The sequence below is a fragment of the Pelodiscus sinensis genome, chromosome 7, assembly GCF_052426305.1.
Source record: "Pelodiscus sinensis isolate ZL-2025 chromosome 7, ASM5242630v1, whole genome shotgun sequence".
Taxonomy (NCBI): Eukaryota; Metazoa; Chordata; order Testudines; family Trionychidae; genus Pelodiscus; species Pelodiscus sinensis.
This window is the reverse complement of record NC_143058.1, coordinates 63,739,825-63,758,757: the sequence shown is the minus strand read 5'-3', so window position 1 is coordinate 63,758,757 and position 18,933 is coordinate 63,739,825. Positions and strand designations below refer to the sequence as shown.

Sequence of the window (18,933 nt, the reverse complement as noted above, 5' to 3'; positions counted from 1 at the left end):
CGGACAGACAAATGCGCTCACATACATATTCTCTCATATGTAATCAGATGAGAATCAGCGAAGTGCTTATGAAAGTAAAGTACTGGTAGAACTTTCTGAAGCCAGGTGTATTCCTAGTGGACTTTTGTCATGCTTTCCCACATAACTTTGCAAATACAGGTAAACTCCGATGGTCTGGCATCTGATGGTCCGGCACTCCTGATTGTCTGGCACTATCAGGAACCCAGAAGTGCTCCGGGCAGCCGGACCATTGGAGCTGCTCTGCCCCCAGCTTCCCCTATTCAGCCACTGCTAAAACTGACTAGCAGCTGAATCCGGGAAGCGGGAGGCAGAGCAGCTGGGGCGCTGCCAGGTAGGTCCCCTAGCGCTGCCCCTCGGGGCTGCGGGACCAACCGGGCAGCACCCCAGCTGTCCCCGATTCAGCCGCTGCTGAAACTGACCAGCGGCTGACTACAGGAAGCCCAAGGCAGAGCTGCTCTGCTCTGGACTTCCTGGAATCAGCCGCTGATCAGTTTCAGCAGCAGCTGACTTGGGGACACCTAGGGTAGAGCAGCTGGGGTGCTGCCAGGTTGGTCCCCGCAGCACCGAGGTGCGGCGCTGCGGGGACCAACCCGGCCGCGCCCCTGCTGCTCTATCCCAGGCGTCCAGATTCAGCCGCTGTTGACACTGACCAGCAATGGCTGAATCGGAGACGCCTGGGGTAGAGCAGCTGGGGTGCTGCCGGGTTGGTCCAGTAGCGCCGAGGAGCGGCGCTGCAGGACTAACCCAGCAGCACCCCAGCTGCTCTGCCCCAGGCGTCCCCAAGAGCAGCTGGGGTGCTGCCGGGTTGGGGTTGGTCCCGCCGCGCCAAGGGTCGGCGCTACCGGACCAACCTGGCAGCACTCCAGCTGCTCTGCCCCTCATAGCCTTCCCTTCCGATAGTCCGTCATATCTGATAATCCGGCACCCCCTGGGTCCCAAAGGTGCCAGATTATCGGAAGTTTACTGTACTTGTTAGGATTGAGGTGAGCATTTCTGCTGTTCCACTTATGGGCCTCTTCTGAGCAGATAGTCTCCTATAGTCTAATTTTCAAACTGCCATTGGGAAAGTTATCAATAGTATTAGTAGTGCAAAACAAGTGGAGTTTGAAGTAAGGCCAGAGAGTACTCAAATCCTGAACTGGGTTGTCCAGCAAAGAGGAGCAATCCAATGCAAGCAAAGGTAGCTTCCATCTTTTTGTTTGAGTTGGAATCACACTTCTATTTAAACTTTGATTCTTATGTAGTTTGATCATTTGTGGGACAACATCTCATGGTGAATAATGCATATTAATGAGGACCATCTTAGTTGAAGCCTGTATGAAAACGAGGTGGTTTTCATTTGTTTTCAAAAGATTTTACCTTTAGCAGATGGTCTATTTTTATCAAGCGAAGGAGCCAAGAACTGTAGGAATGAGTACATCGTCATTTGGCTAGACAAGCCCTTCTTTAAGCTATTGCTTCTTTTTTAACATTAAAAAAGCATAACTTTCCATAGATACATGTTAAAATTCTAAAACCCAACCCAACCCATGCCAGCAAGTCTGAGTCCAGGTCAACTGACTTGGGCTCGTGGGGCTCACTCTGTGGCTAAGAATAGCTGTGTTCCTGCTTACGTCCTGAGACCCACCCCTCCAGCAGGTTTCAGAGCCCAAGCTCCAGCAAGCAGGAATGCCTGTCTGGCTATTTTTAGCCCTGCAGCGTGAGCCTGAGTCAGTTGACCCAGACTTTGAGACTTGTTGCTATGGGTTGGTTTGGGTTTTTTTTTATGTTTTGTTTTTCACAGTGTAAGTATGTCCTTACATTTCCCCAGTTGGCATGATGTCATCCAGTGTGATTTCAGTGCAATTGAGAGGTACTTAATGCCTTTCAGTTGTTTCCTTCCTCTTTCTCGCCGTGTCTCATGTTAGCCTTCAGAAAAAATAATCTGATACTGGTGGTACATTTTGGTGATGAAAATTGGACATTGTTTTCCAAAGAAGCATTTAGCTATACATACTTGAGTTCATTTCCTAGGTTACTGTTCACAAGGAGCTGTTGTAATCCTTGCCAGCTAAACTGTAAGGATGCCAGGTTGTGCCCATTTCAGAGAGTAATGATGAAGTGGGGTCATGGCATTGAAAAAAATAACTTTCTGTGTAACTGTGCCTTAAAGGGAGCTTAGAGAAATACTAATCCAGATTTTTTTAAATGCAATGAGAACAAGATAAAAAATGTTAAAGGCACTGTTTGATCCACAGATGGAATTGTTTCAGTTAAACTCTGTGCAAGCATCTTCTATCCATTTTGTCTGTCAGAAAATGATGTATATTTTAAATAACATCAGAACTACAAATCACGATTCTCCTTTGGAACTGTGGTAGAAGTGTAACATCGTACTGGAATTTTACTGAAGTTATGAGAACTTGTATTACTCCTTAAATAATGAAATTAGAATTTCACCTCTGTAGATGTTCTGTACAAATTTCACAGGTAAATGAAGCAGGGAAATCTGTGCAAATAAATAAATCATTGATTTGGCCCCGTATTAAAAAGAAATCTTTTATTGATATGAAAAGGGCTAATACAAAAAAGCTAAGTTTTTGATTAGATGTCTTTTTCTTAGACTTTGAAAATAAGTCGGTTTGTGCCTTCTAAAATAACTTACTTTGAAGTAACTTCATTGTTTAAAGTTCACAAAGTGATTTATCTTTCTGAGGAGTTACACTATGACTAGAGTATAACAAGTTTCTCTTAGGGGATTTTTTTTTTTTTGTATAGCTCTAATAGATAATTGATGGGGTATCCTTGTCTCCAAACAGTATGCTTTGTCCAAGGAATTGATTGAAAACATTTTCATCCAGAATAAGTTGTACTGAACGGAAATGAAATGCTGCAAGGTGTTCTGTCGTGGTGTTACTTCACTGATTACTACAGCAGAGAAGTTTTAAATCGTATCATTTTGGCAGGGCGTGCAGAGTTTGTTGCATAATAGAGGCCCCAAAATTTTTGATTGTGCTCAGTTTTTTTTAAAATGCTTTTTATCTACTCCTACTTGAAGCCCAACTTTCAGCTGAAGAAATAAAAAAACACCTCAAGAAAGATGTGGAGAAATTGGAAAGGGTACAGAGAAGAGCGACAAGAATGATTAAAGGTTTAGAGAACATGACCTATGAAGCCAGGCTTCATGAACTGGGCTTGTTTAGTTTGGAAAAAAGAAGATTAAGGGGGGACATGATAGCGGTTTTCAAATATCTAAAAGGGTGTCACAAGGAGGAAGGCGAAAATTTGTTCCTCTTGGTTTCTGAGGACAGGACAAGGAGTAATGGGCTTAAAGTGCAGCAGGGGAGGTTTAGATTGGACATTAGGAAAAAATTCCTAACTGTCAGGGTGGTCAAATATTGGAATAAATTGCCAAGGGAGGTGGTGGAATCTCCCTCTCTGGAGATATTTAAGAACAGGTTAGATAGACATCTGTCAGGGATGGTGTAGACGGAGCTTGATCCTGCCTTGAGGGCGGGGGGCTGGACTCGATGACCTCTCGAGGTCCCTTCCAGTCCTATTATTCTATGATTCTATGATATGCATATACATGTATTCCACAGGGGAATTGATTTCTTCAGTATCCATTGGTAGTTTACTGATCCTTTAACTTTACTGCTTTTTTTCTAGTTAATTAGTAGTAATGATTCTGCTCTTGTAAGCTTATGAAGAAAAGCGACAGCTCTCTTATTGTTTCTGCTTTTTGTTAGGCTACAAATATAGATTCATTTGTACTGTAGAGTCTGCACTGTTAGCTTTTTCATTGAGCTACATTGGATTGGCATTGTAGGCAAGCACATGCCTGTGAGCATTAGGCTTTTTCCATAACTGTCATCTTATACTTAATACATTTAACTCATTTATTTAATTTGTCCTTTTGCAAGCTGGGATCTTACAGATTTAGCAAACTAATGTATTGAATAATCGGACCCTGACTAGCCCGTTAAAGATTTCCTGAAGAAATTCCACAGCATCTTTCTGAAGCAGTAGAGATAGTGGAGCTGTGTCCAGAACCTAGAAGACCACACTGCACGAGTTATTTTAGATGGCCATCTTTGCAATCATAAGAGCCACAAACATTTTTAAAACAAATATGGTTTCTAGAAAAATGGATAGGGTAGCCAACCTCCACTTTCCACTGGATGTAACCGAGCTGTTCAGTGGGTATTTTCCATCTCTCCAGCAAACAGTTCCTCTCCGGTTTGCTAGCACAACAAGCAGCGCCACTAACCTGAGGCAATAAGTTTGACTCTCACCCAAGAAATATGAACCTGCTTGGAATTTGCAAACCCTGGGGACAGGCCACCTAAGCTTTCCAAGTTATGCTTTAAGCTTGTTTGCTTGCAGAATCTTACAAGCCATTTCTTTCTCTTCTCTCTTAATTTTTTCATTTGGTTGAGAGACAGGGATCAGTCTTTCATAGTCATAGGTTTAAAAAGCTCTGGGGAGTGAAGGTTCCTTTATATTTGTAGCATGTAATAATTACTATATCTATATCTAGTATTAGTATATCTAGTATTGCTATATCCAGTACTGCTTCTCGCCTTTGTATTTTATTACTTTCACAGACTTGGAGATGCAATATCTTTGTCACTATCTTAGTGCTTCACATTTTAAATTGTACAATCAACATAGGATGGACAAATCCAATATGTTATGACCAGGGATCCCTCTAAGATTTCCTGTCCATGAGCGGAGTAGGTTTTGTCTTGTGCGCCACAATGAGGCCATGTGTGCTTGTTTGGATGTGTGCCACTGTGGCACCCACCCACAGGAGAATTCTATTACCAGAGGAGCAGCTCTGTGCTTCCGCTTGCTTGCAGTTCTAGCAAGGAAGTGAGTGTGTGAAGCTGAGGGCGGGGGCGGTGTGGATATAAATTTGGTGCTTTGGCGATGGGGAGGAACCCCTTAGCATGACCTATTACAGTGAAATTTGGCACTCAGTGTAGCAGATAACTGTTTCTCTTTTGTGCTGGCAGTGTTATGCTACTTTGCCCACATTTAAATGAACAAGGTATCCCAAACCTTCTGTGATGCTTTTGAGGCACTGGGTCCTTATGTTAGACAGGGAAACTGAGGCAAGGAGTAGTCAATAAGTTGCCTGAAGTCACATAGGAAGTCCTCAGCAGAGCTGGGAACAGATAAAAGCAAACTGCAAGAGGTCCTACTGTCTCTCCTTCAGCTCACTATACACAATACTGCCTATGCTTCAAGGCTGCCATAAAAGACACAGTACAGCTCTTAGCTCCACAATTGCTTATAGTGTGGATTCTTGGGCAGTGATCCATTCATCCAGGTGTACAGTAAGTGGGCTTACCATCCAGGATCTGTTCAACTCTGAGCATTTCATTTTTTGGTACCTTTCCCTTCTTTGTTTTAATAATAGGAATGAAGAATCCCTTCCACCCCAACCCCTGGCAGCAGCAAACGTCCCATCCGTAGCCACTCGCCCGCCATGTGGTTCCTCTGGTTCTGGCCGGCCAGAGCAGCCGCCTGCCTCCTGCCATGCAACTGTGTGGCTCTGCTTAGGAGGTGGGCGGGGTAGAAATTTCCTCTGCACGTGAGTTAGTGTGCAACTTAGAGGGAACTATGGTTATGACCTGTTTACATCTTTAAACAGGATGGGACCGGGCAACCTGTATAAAATCTCAATCAAAACCTGTCCAAAGTTCTGTCTCTTGAAAGCTGTCAGCTCTGCTAAAATTTTAAGTACAGGCAGTCCCAGAGTTACGTGGATCCGACTTATGTCGGATCCGCAGTTACGAATGGGGTCCGTTTCCCTGGTCTCCAGCAGACCAGGGAGAGGAAGCAAAGCGGTGGAGCACGCGGGCAGCGGCTTTGCTGCCTGTACTCGGCCTGTCGTGTTCCGCGGCTTTGCTCCCTGTCCCCCTGGTCTGCAGACCAGGGAGACGGGGAGCAAAGCAGACCAAAGCTGCAGAACGCGAGGGCAGAAGGACAGCCACGGCGCGTCTGGGCTGTCCCGCTGCCCCTGTGCTCCACAGCTTTGCTCCGGACGCCTGTGGTACAGCAGCTGGAGCGCTGCCGGTTGGTCCCGTAGCGCCACTCTGGGTGCTACTGGACCAACCGGGCAGCACCCCAGCTGTTCTGCCCCAGGCGTCCTGATTCAGCCACTGCTGGTCAGTTTCAGCAGCGGCTGAATCAGGACGCCTGGGGCAGAGCAGCTTGGGTGCTGCTGGGTTGGTCCAGTAGTGCCCAGGAGCGGCGGCGCTACTGGACCAACCCGGGAGCACCCCAGCTGCTCTGCCCCAGGCGTCCCCAAGTCAGCCGCTGCTGAAACTGACCAGTGGCTGACTACAGGAAGCCCCTGCCCCGGGCTTCCTGGAATCAGCCTCTGATCAGTTTCAGCAGCAGCTGACTTGGGGATACCTGGGGTTCTTAAGTTGAATCTGTATGTAAGTCAGAACTGGTGTCCAGATTCAGCTGCTGTTGAAACTGATCAGTTTCAGCAGCGGCTGAATCAGGACGCCAGTTCCGACTTGCATACAGATTTAACTTAAGAACAAACCTACAGTCCCTATTTTGTACGTCCCGGGGACTGCCTGTACCATTAGGAATTGGTCTCTGCTGAAAACGCACTGCTGCTGATCCTTGACTTAGATCCCAGGATCCACAGCAGGCTTTAACATTGATGACTGATCCTAGGGAAAGAAGGACTTTCTGAGGTAACAAGATATTACAATAATTTGCAAACCTATCCAGTGTGGAATCTTAGGAAAACATACTGCATACAACACGGCTACATTTCTATCACTATTATACTGCATTCAGACAGCTGCCCACCACAGCTGGATTGCAGACTGGAATGTTTCTGCAGCTAACGGTCTTTGGTGAGCTCCCAAAGCAATGTGTCTCTATATATTTTAGAGGTTGTGCGTTTGTCTGTCTGCAAGTCTGTTTCTTCAAAAACTGCTAAGACCACCAGATTTGGGATGTAGCTTCCTCTTATCCTAACTTAAAGCAAGATCAAGGTTTGGTTGTCAGGAAAACTAAATGTATGTCCAAAAGAGAACTTGAATAGGGGAAAAAGTGTACTAACTTTTTGAGCTACCTTGCACCTGAAATTTGTTTCTTTACCCCTGTTGAGGACGATGCCTGTTGAAGAGAAAGTTGTTGCTAGTAACAGCATTCTCATTGGCAGAGTTAAACAAAGTTTTAATATTTAAAGATATAAATTGGGCACTCCCAAATTAGTGATCAATTTCAGCCATAGGATTTTAATGATTTTCAGTTATTTTGAATCTGGAACTCTTTGATGTTAAAGCCCTTTGTGGGGGAGGTGTTGAAATACTACTACCCTTGTGCACTGCTGCCCTCAGAGCTGAGCAACTGGAGAACACCAGCTCTAACGGCAGAGCTGCCACCAGCAGCAGCAGCAGCGCGGAAATGAGGATGGCATGGTATAGTATTCTGTGCTTCTGCTAGCAGAGTGCTGGCCATCAGCTTCTGCTCTCCCCACTGCCCAGCTCTGAAGTCAGTGCAAAAGTAAGGATAGTAGTACTATAACACTTCCCTTACAATGGGCTTTTAACACCAAGACATTTCAGATTCTAATAGATGAAATCATTAAATGGCAATGTGGCCTCCTCCCCAAATAACCCTCTGAATCCCTTGCAACTCTTCTTTGGGACAGAACTCCCAATTTGAGATCTGTTGGCCTCCCTTCCCAATGAAATCTGTATAGTATGGAGAAGAGCACACACAACACTAGATCTCAAGAGCTGGGTGGAGACTAGATTTCAGTCAGTGACCTTTTTTTCATGGCTGTGAATTTTGGTAGGGCCCTAGCTATAAGAGCAACTTGAATAGATTTCCAAAAATTCTCTGCTTTGAAGGGTGGATTTCAGAAGTTTCTTTTTTTGCAAATTTTAATAGAATATTCTTGCATTCCATGAAAAATATGCAGGAATTATGTTAAACTGAAAGAAACATTGGGAATACAAACAGCATTGGTTGCTCATCATATGTGGTTATTTTGGTCTCCAGTCTGTCCTAATGTCATCTTTGTTTGCTTTTCCCTTGGAATTTGACATCAAATTGTTACTTTGCAGATTCTTTGATTTATACATTGTTGTTTGTTCCCCATTCTATAAGTTGCCAGTTAATAGCTGAAGAAACTTGCCAGTTAATAGAAAGTGAAAGGAAGAGGCAGCAGATCTACTGATACAGCTGTCACAGGGTTTGAGCAGTCTGGTAGACCAAAGGGAGCAGAAGCACAGTACTCTAAACTCTAGTGTTTATACTACTACCATGTCTACACTCGCGGTTTCACAGGCTGAAGTAAGTGGTGGGAATTTCCCCACAAGGCAGTGCAGGCCTATTATGAAAAAAGAAAGTTATTGTTTTTCTTAAATAAGATGTCTTCTCAAATGACAGTTTTGAAGAACATCTTGTAAATTATGCACCCGTGGAACATTTCTGCAGAGGAAGCCTCGTAGAATATGCTTGGCCTTGCTGGAACAATGGGACATGGCTGGTGTTCAGGAACTCACTGAATAAAATCACTGTGAAATACTAGCCTCTGAATATAAAATTATTTCATGTACTTAAAAATGAATTAAGAAAAGTATCTGGCTGTTATGTGTATGATATTATGGGAACAGCATGCTCTGCCAAAATGAAATACTGAGTACCTCGGCTGCGATTAGCAGTAGGTTGGGACTTTATGGAAAAATTGAATTTGGTTGTTAGGTGGAGTCTCCACAGGCTTCTCCAGCTTTGCTAGCTGACCAGGAAGGAACATTATGGCGTGGTTTCTGGGTAACAGCCTATTTTGCTTGTCCATGTAATGTAAGGAATGGTGCCAAGAAGAAAGGATTCAACACCACCACAAAATGTCTGTTTCCTGCCTGTGGTTTTCATAGGGGGCATACGTTTGAAATACGGGCCAGTGTTCCTGCTAATCTTTTCCATCTATGTGCGGATTTTTTCTTTCAATGTGCAGAATAAATTTTTATGTGCACCGAGCCGTGTGTGACTGTGCATCACCAATAGAAACACAAAACCTAGCTTGGGCACTCTGCTTATCAGGTAGGCAGCAATTGAATGTCACCTGACTGGCTGCGCAAGTGCACAGCATACAGGAAACACTGATTCTGACCCTATTAAAATTAATGGGAGTTATGCTGTTGACATGAACCTGGCCAGGATTTTGCATAATGTGCATATATCTGTCCTATTGGACATATCTATAATCATGCAGTACAGGCAGTCCCCGAGTTACGCGGATCCGACTTATGTTACGAACGGGGCCCGTCTCCCTGGTCTCCAGCAGACCAGGGAGAGGAAGCAAAGCGGCGGAGCACGCAGGCAGCGGACAGCCCAGATACGTCTGGGCTGCCCGCGTGCTCCTTGGCTTTGCTCTGCTTTGCTCCCCGTCTCCCTGGTCTGCAGACCAGGGCGACGGGGAGCAAAGCAGAGCAAAGCCGCGGAGCCCGAGGGCAGCAGGACAGCCACGGCGCGTCTGGGCTGTCCCGCTGCCCTCGTGCTCCGCGGCTTTGCTCCGGACCCCTGTGGTACAGCAGCTGGGGCGCTGCCGGTTGGTCCCGTAGCGCCGCTCCTGGGCGCTACTGGACCAACCCGGCAGCACCCCAGCTGCTCTGCCCCAGGCGTCCTGATTCAGCCACTGCTGGTCAGTTTCAGCAGCGGCTGAATCAGGACGCCTGGGGCAGAGCAGCTTGGGTGCTGCTGGGTTGGTCCAGTAGCGCCCAGGAGCGGTGGTGCTACTGGACCAACCCAGCAGCACCCCAGCTGCTCTGCCCCAGACATCCCCAAGTCAGCCGCTGCTGAAACTGACCAGTGGCTGACTACAGGAAGCCCCTGCCCCGGGCTTCCTGGAATCAGCCGCTGATCAGTTTCAGCAGCAGCTGACTTGGGGATGCCTGGGGTTCTTAAGTTGAATCTGTATGTAAGTCAGAACTGGCGTCCAGATTCAGCCGCTGTTGAAACTGATCAGATTCAGCAGCGGCTGAATCTGGATGCCAGTTCCGACTTACATACAGATTCAACTTAAGAACAAACCTACAGTCCCTATCATGTACGTAACCCGGGGACTGCCTGTATTGTACTAAAGGTAAAATCTGGTGGGGATTGTGACCATAAATCCTCATAAATAAAGCCAGCATACTGATGTGATTGTGCTAGAGTGGCTGACTCTTTGCAGCTGGATTTTTCAAGATATGAATATCAGTCACATATGAGAAGCCATACAAGTATTATTGAATGCGGTGCACCCAAAGTAGCATCTTGGGTTATGTCCGTGTCCTACATGGCTCACATGTAACCACAGGACTCTATTTTAGTGTAGCTATGGCTAATGATGGGGTTTTTGCTTCACATTATGAAAAGCTGGGTAAGAGGCAAAAGGGAATAGTTTACAAGTGGCTTTCAAAATTCTCTGATTTTAAAAATAAGTTTATGTACTTGATTAAACTTATTCTAGTAGCCCAGCAGGTTTCATAAAGTCTCAAACTGTTTGTATTTGAAATAGTAACAGTCTGTTAAGTGATGGCTGTAGAAAACATTATGGCAATAAGCACATCCTGTTCTTGATGTTTTAGTGCAGTTGTGGAAAGATTAGTTGAAACACTGAATGATTTTGCAGCACACTTTCTGATGACAGTTGCTTAGTCAAAGGTCCTATACTTAGTTGAGAGGAAAAGTCAGCTTGTCTGCTTTCCTGCACCTTTGAGCCAGCTGCTTACTTGCTGACTCGAGATCTGTAGTTACTGACAGGCATGGAGCTGTAAGTTATTACCGTCCTGCCATTCCCAGTGCACGTCCTGTGATGAGTCTTGAAGTAGGGTGGGGAGAGTAGGTGGAAACTTAAGTAGTAATCTAAACTTCAAGAACTGAAAGTTTTGTCAGAGGAAGTCTGTGCTTGTGCTCATTTTCTGAGTCAGTGAAGGAAGTATTCTTGTATTAAGAACGTTGACTTGTTGTGTGCTCCGTAGAGCACCTATTTGACTCGCCCTGTGTCTTGACCACTCCCCTAGGAGGACTTGTCAGCAGAGCAGGGTTTGCACTCCACTGATGTCAGAAACCCGAGGATTTTTGAGAGGTGGACAGAATCATCTTGTTTGGATAAACACTTGACCAGCTGGATCAGAAATTATTTTCCTGGGATGTTAAGTAAATAAAGCAGAAGCCTAGCAAGCAATAGTGTGGATATTTTGTCTTTTTGTGTTTGAACTTCAAAAACTCTGGAAGTTGAATAACCAACTTTACAGCCATGCAAACGGAAGCAGACTGCTTCAGTCCAGAAGCTCAAAAACTGGTAAGGAAGTACGGGCGGGGGGGAATAAATAATCTGCTACTGCAAATCTCCTCTCCTTTGTGCTGTTTTTAAAAGTTCAAAATGAGGCACTAGTTAATGGGTGTAATTGTTGAAAGATACACTGCCTGGTTTCTGATTACATTTAAGAAGCTTAGTTTACTATCCTCTACATAGGAAGTGACTGTGCATGAGATGATATTTTCTATGCACGAGAATACACATTCTACAAGTCTGAAGCTATACTTACACCAAGAACAACTCAGTTTAAATGCTTGTGTTCATATTTCTATTAACTGTTTAAATGTTCTTGAATATTACTCCTTATTACTGTTTAAACAGCAAATAAGCTTTTTAGTTTCTATTCTGTGTACAATATATAAGTTAATTACAACAGTGTGTGAAAAGTTTGATCACATACACTGTACATTATCATAAGATAAAATATCTTGCCCATGATCTATGGGAATTCAAATTCTTTTCCACAGGCTCTGCAAAGTGCCAGTATAATATTACCCTGGAAACCGCAACAAAAAACTCCGTACAGATCAAATGCATTTCAGCTAATAGAACTGCGGGTATAATAGAAAGAAAGGATGGTGTGTTTTCTCAGATTTCCAGCCTCAAAGGAATGCAAAGTGGGGATAAGAGTTAGTTAATGTTCATTGTTGTTTTCCTTTGACCTTTTTTCTTGATTTTATTTTTTTCATTTGCACTTAAATCTTCTGAACCATTGGTGCTATTGATCTACTCCATAAGATTTTTTTTGTCACTGTAGTTGGTGTCAGTCTCCTCCTACCTGTTAAGTTTTCTGTGTATAAATGAAAACATTGGCAGAACAATGACACACTCTGAATGTGAAGTGCGTCATTTGGGAGAGCTCTTTCAATGAGATGGATGAGGAATGTGTTCAGGTTGCTCGTTTAGAGGGAATAAATAGAGCTTCTCTTTGTATACAGAAACATTTGGCATGTATTGAGCTTGTGCCAGCAGGATTGCAGTCAGTCTTGCAGAGAGCGGATCATTCGCTGCAGCTTTAATGGGATAGTGGTTAGGGGATTAAGAGGTAAACATTCTACACTTAGTTTACTGCTTCAAAAGTTAATGTCTCTGTGCAAAGTAAAACCCTTCATTTGTCTGCTACCTTTGTTCCCCACTCTGCGGGCTCCTTGCCCTATGGTGACACAAGTAGCAGCTTTCCTGTGGGGAGGGGGTGAATGATACCAAATGTATGTCTCTACTGCAGTTAGACACCCTAGGCTAGTCCAGGCCAGCGATGCACGTTTACAGGGTTCAGACTAAAGAACTGTTCAATTGCTTGGACTTCAGCCCAGGCTCTGGGACCCTTCCACTTTGCAGGGTCCTAGAGCCAGTTGCCAGCCTGAGTCCAAATGTCTAGCCCCAAGTTGGCTTCTATTGCTAATACACGAAGGTGGGCTCCTCCTTTGCTGAACCAGCTACACGAGCTGGCCCTGTTGGATTTTTCAGAGGGGAAAAAAAAAATTACAACAGATGGGGACTGAACTCCCACCTACTTAAACTTTAGGTTAGTTGCTAATTTGCAGCCTCAGACAGGCTAAATGCTTTTATACTGGGCATCATTCAATATAAAATAAAGAAGTGTGAGGGACCCTAGGGTTATCTGACAATGCTTATTGTTACTTTTAAATATTACCTTTAAAAGACTGCAACTCACCAAATGCAATTATTAAATATCATATCAACACATCAGCTATTAGATATTTTAATGAGGCATTTTTCTCAGGAATAGTTTTTAAAAAGTTGAAAGTACCCAGAACAAGTTAATATCTATTCCTTTTTTGGCCTATTGGGGAAAAAAAGAGGGAAAAAATGTAAAACATGTATAGCTCAATTCAGCATGAGAGCAGACATGCCATCAGAGTTTTAGCTAATGTTGAAGTTCCAAAGAGTTCCTTGTATGCACATGCAGTGCTCAAAAGATTTATGATGGAAACAGGCTTTCACGGGCTTATAACTAAGGTGTGGTTAAGTGAGTGTTATCTGTGCATTTTACTTTAGTAGGTCGATGAAGAAGAAACTTGGTTTAATTTTTCTCCTCTTACAGTGGTACAGTGCGTATAGATGAAAGGTGAAAGAGTTAAACAGGTTCTGCCATGGGCCACTGTTTGGATAGTGTGAATAAGGTACGCCAAAACATCAGAGTCCTGTGGCACCTTAGAGACTAACAGATATATTGGGGCACATGCTTTTGTGGGTAAAACCCACTTCACAAACGCGTATGCCCTAATAAATCTTAGTCTCTAAGGAGCCATAGGACTTGTTGTTTTTGCAGATACAGACTAACACTGCTGTCCCGCTGAAACTATGCCAAGTACCTTGAAGCTCATTCCTGAGCAATGTGGCTGATGTTTGAAGCATAATGAACTGAGCTAAACATTTACTGAGGAATTGGTGGGAGGAGGAAGGGAGGTTTTTTCCTGGATGTTGTTTAAAGTAAAGAATTAAGAAGTATTTCACAAATCAAACTGTTCTTGTGGGTGAATAATTGCAGTATTCCTAAAAAATCACACTCACCCTCTGTAATATTTGGCAGTATAAATAAATAGTGGGACAGCTTCAATTAGATTTTATTTTTATTGGAAAAAGGTAAAACTTTGCCCTAAATACGCGAACCGTCTTTTGTTTTTATTTTTTAAATGCAACTTTTGTGGTTGGATCTGCTGGTTTTCTTCCTGAGTTGTCTGGTCTCATCCAGTTTGTTCATTCAGTGACACTCAGCTGTAAGACAACACTGTCTGGTGCTAGCTGGAGGTTGGTTCTGTCTCTTCAATTTAGGCCATGATTGTTTCACTGCTGAAAAGGGAGGAGTGATAACTGAATTTCGGTATCTGAGTAACTTATTCATTAAATCTGCATCTTATTAAACAAAGATGAAAGGAAATAAATGTACAACAATATCTGGTGTTGTTGCTAGTAATTGTGGGTAAAGATAGCAGTATTTAGACAAAGATGTAATCACAAACAATGTTCTACTTGGCTAGAGAAATGTTAAACTGCTAATCCACAGCAGAAGTTGGTTACATTTTTTCCCCCAGTCTGCTGATTAAATGTACATTATAGACAAGTGGAATGAAATCCAGTATAAAGTGTGGTGAATAAGCCTTTACCTGTGAAGTGGTGGAGCAGAGCCAATCATTTCTGTTCATCAGGAAAAAATGTTCAAAAGTAAACTGTACAATGCATTTTTAGCATAATAGTAATAACTTAAAAGCAGAAAGTGAGACTACATTCGATTCCTAAAATGGGAAAAAAGTTGTGGCTGTTGCATACAGATTGCCACTTTGGTAAGCTACTGAACTTTCAGTGAGTGTTTGTTTTAATTAGTGCTTTAATAATGTGATTTGCATAAGAATGAACTCCTACAAGGGATTTGTTCTGCTCACAAGCTGTTCTTTAACCTTCCCGTTCACAAAAAGCACATGCTGTTGGCTATGAATATTAGACCCTTGGTAAAATAAAATCTCTTTGAATAATTTTGTTCTGCTTTAATGATTTATTAGAAGAGATGTTTGAAGATTTCTGCACTTGGACTCATACCTGGAGATTACAAAGGTCACTGTGGCTGGGTTTCTTGCTATTCACAGTTTCCCTGTCTGTTGGCTGTTTAAAAGCTTCAAGGGGTGAGTTCGTCTGCACAGGATAAACTTAAAAAACAACAAATAGTCTGGTAGCACTTTAAAGACTAACAAAACATGTAGATGGTATCATGAGCTTTCATGGGCACAGCCCACTTCTTCAGATGACCGGCATGTTGGCAGTTTGTCAGGAAGGAGTTCCAATTCAATAGTGAAGTCCACGTGTTTGAGAGGTTTTTTTATGCATGCACACCTTCAGGGTATGCGTCATACAAACCTGTTCATAATCAAGTCCATCAATTTTATCTTGATGTAAATACTTTTATGGATATTACTTCCCTGTGCTTGGAGGGGACAATGTGCCCTTGAGGCAGTAAGTGAGAACTTCCATTGTCATTGTTCTGTTATATACTGACAATACTGGGGCACTGTTAGAAATGGGTGTAAATATGATATTGTAGGTGATCGTTCAATCTGGACTTGTGTTTTAAGTTGGTTTTGATATTTAGAAGATGACACACCTGTAATTTTAGCTAACTGACCCTAACTTCAAATTCTTGGCATTGTTGACTGGAATAGCGAGCGGTGACCTTTGTCTGCTAGTGAAATCAAAATTGGCATGTTCAAATGCTGTATTAGTTCTTGAGAAACTGACTGTTTACAGGCTGCAGTGAGATGCTGGGGAGGCTGAACACAATAGGCAGGATAAATATCACCTGCTATTAAACAGGATTTATTTCCATTAAAATATAGGGTGCTTCATCTTTGTATTGAGTAGTGAAACCCAAGAGCGTTAGAGTATAAGACAGAGCTAGTCATATAAATAAAGAACATCACATTTTTCCATTGTAGCTGTATTTTCTGCAGTACTGGCTTCTATGCCCTCCTTGCCCCAGTAATTGTCTCCCGATTCTTCTTCTTAACCATGGTGCTCTTTGTAACTCTTCTGTATTCCTTTGCCTATCAGACAAGCACATACTACATTAAAGGAGCGTGCAAAAGCCTTTTAAAGTGTAACTGGACTTGAGATTTTATTTCATGTTCTTCTGTTTTCTCCAGTAATTACTTTTGTATGAATGCTTGTATATTTTGGATAAAGTTCTTACAATAGAGGCCTTCATTCTCCCCACGTTGATGACAGTGTTTGAAGGATGGAGTAATCTACAAAACAGCTGACTCTCTTGGGGTAAATAGTTACTTTTAATCTTGAATTACATGAGAAGTTCTTCCCATCAAAAATTAATGTACTAACTTTGAGATTCTCGTGTTAATCTTTACTCATATTTTTTACTGTAACATTATATAGATTTTTAAAATTTATTTTTAAAGTCATACTCAGTATTGCCAAGTCCAAATATTTAAAATTCATGAGTCAGGCTCACCAAAAATCATGAGGTTGGCATTCAGATTCAGATTATATAAAAATAATATATGTGATATTCTTTTTATTTGTCCTCTGCTTACATTTTGTTTAAGAATGAAGTCTGAAATAATCACTCTTCCACTTGACTCCAGGAGCTGGGGTTTTATGGAAAACAATAATTATGAGACTCATGACACAATCATGAGGACTGGCAACACTGTATTAAATTTAATTAATGTGAAATTCAGCAGCCTCCTCACACTAGGGAGTCTTTCTCCTGTCATCACCCCCTCAAGTTAGACCCAAGTTAGTCTTTGACATACATATATGCTTGCACTAGAGGATGGCCAAATTCATCTAGGCAAAGCCTGTTCTGATTTAGTTAGGAAACAGCAGGAAAGAAATATGCAATTAAAATTGGTACTTGCATGGTGCACTGGAAATCAGGATATTTATAGCAGAAAACTGAACATGAGCAAGCCAAGCCAGACACTTCCCGACAAACATCTGGTTCATCTTGAATGCAAAAAACACCCCTTTTTGGAAAGGAAGAGTTCAGCTTTTATGAGTTTTCACACTTCAGCATCCTGCTCTACTTCTGTTACACTGAACCTTTCGTAGTGATCTGGTTTTTAATGTTTCTGTAAAGTTGACATTAACAGACCTTAAGTGCTTTCTGTGGTATAAATAATTGTGCACAGAGGTTCTCATTTGTCAGAACTTCAGCAGCTTGATTAAAATTTTTAGCTTTAAAATGAGTCTTACAGGTTAACAACATAAACTTTTCCTGCAGAGTTCAGTGGATGTTTGAACCATCTCTAGACTTTTAATGCTGAGATTTTCATGACATTTCATTGTGTGAAAAATTTCTATTGTAGATTAATCATCTGACATTTAGGAATAACTTTTTCAGTACACTGCACAGGAATCCCTGCGCACAACACTGGAAACCTTACCTCTTGGTTGGAAAACCTGACTTGTGAGTGGCTTTGGACAAGTAGAGACTGGAGAGTATCATGATTAGCCTCTCTGAAAGGGTGTGGTTTGTAATTGCTGATACTTTCCCAGGTAGCTGCTTTCCTGAACACACTGAGTTTTCTCCCACCTGAAACTTGGACAGGGCTTTTGAAACTGAATGCATACATAATCTCTCTGAGATTTTTTTACATACATAAGTGTACTTGCTGCATGAGGAAGGGTGCTTCAATGACAGAACAAATAAGCAGTCAGAGCAACAGGGTGTGTGATAAAGGACTACTAGATGAGCTTTTCCATTTACAAAACAGTCTACTCTAATAAAACTAAAAGTCATTTTTGAAGTGTTTTATTGCAGCTTAAGCAAGTTGGCAACTATCTCAACAATGTTGAGTTAATGATTGCTGCTTATGCTGACCAGTATCATCTTGTTGTCATTAGCTCCTAATGCATTTGTTTTCACCTGTTGTCTTTCATCTTACACTTAGATTCAGTTTTTATGAGTAGGATCCACTTATTTGCATGATTGTAAAGTGTCTAGCACAATAGGGTATGGGCCCCTATGTGTTACCACAATAAAAACAGTCTAATAAAATGCTAGAGTGGGGCAGCTTATAAGTACCCAGAGAATGTGTGGTGAGCACTTAATTAAAAATGTAATGGTGAAACAGTTCTACATGCAAAAACAAATTGCTTGTAACACACATTGATCTAATTAAAGTGGATTGTTTTAAAGTAAATACTAGTGCCTTGTTTGGAATTATGCTGTATTGATTTTTCCAGTAATGATGCTTGCAACTTTACAACATGAGAAGTTGTAGTTTGCAGTTCTTCTTCTTTTTTTTTTTTAAATAATATGCAACAATCATTCAGAAGGATCCAGAACATAAGGGTTTTTTGGGGTACTAAGAATTGGTTGTGTTAACTATTTAAAATTATATATTTGTTATGTGGTCATGAACAAGAATACACTTTAAATTTAAATATGCTTGTCTTGGGAAATAGTCATTAGTTAACTGAAGTTCTCAAATGAAAATCTGTTTGACTTAATTACCTGCATCCTACTCCAGAAGCCTTTCAAATCTGCACTTGAAAGGAAATCCTCTGAACTGTTATTCATGCTAAGATTCGACACTCTAGGTGTTGGGCTCAACAAAGACACCAACTACCTTACCCATTACAAAGATAGCTTCCCCAATTAACACCTCTAATACCATTAGCTCACAGACACTTACCTTCCTCCTCCCCCCCCCCCCGCATCCCCCTTCTGTTCTGAAATGTGATTTGTCCTTTTCATATGTGTTCACTTTTTTAAAATTTTATCCTTTGGGTATATATGGTTGTGACTATTTTCTTCCACTATTTGGTCTGAGGAAGTGGGTCTGTCCCATCAAAGCTCATCATCTAATAAACCATCTTGTTAGTCTTTAAAGTGCTACATAGTCCTGTATTTTGTTCTTTTCCACCTAATTCTGTGTATAATTTAATTTCACATGTATTAGATGGAGTGAAAATGTATTCACTTTTCTGCCCCTGAGTATGCTGACAATATATTGATTTAAGCAGAATAAATGAGTATTAGCCCTAGGGATTGTGTTCCTCTCTAAATATTTGTCATTTGAACGGAAAGTAAACTGCTAGTCAAAGGT

At 42.1% G+C, this 18,933-nt stretch overlaps 1 protein-coding gene across 50 annotated transcripts in view; it reads left to right on the top strand.

The window, feature by feature from the left end:
• LRRFIP1 (LRR binding FLII interacting protein 1) overlaps positions 1–18,933 on the top strand; it is a 162,303-nt gene that overhangs the window by 52,934 nt on the left and 90,436 nt on the right. For 4 of the 50 annotated variants that reach the window (XM_075933999.2, XM_075933987.2, XM_075933980.2 and 1 more), the window contains exon 2: positions 11,052–11,332. The exons of the other annotated variants lie outside the window; for them this stretch is intronic. In XM_075933999.2, coding sequence (XP_075790114.2) covers positions 11,288–11,332 — 45 coding nt within the window. In that variant the 5' untranslated portion in view covers positions 11,052–11,287. The remainder of the gene's footprint in view (positions 1–11,051; positions 11,333–18,933) is intronic. 50 annotated transcript variants of the gene reach the window in all.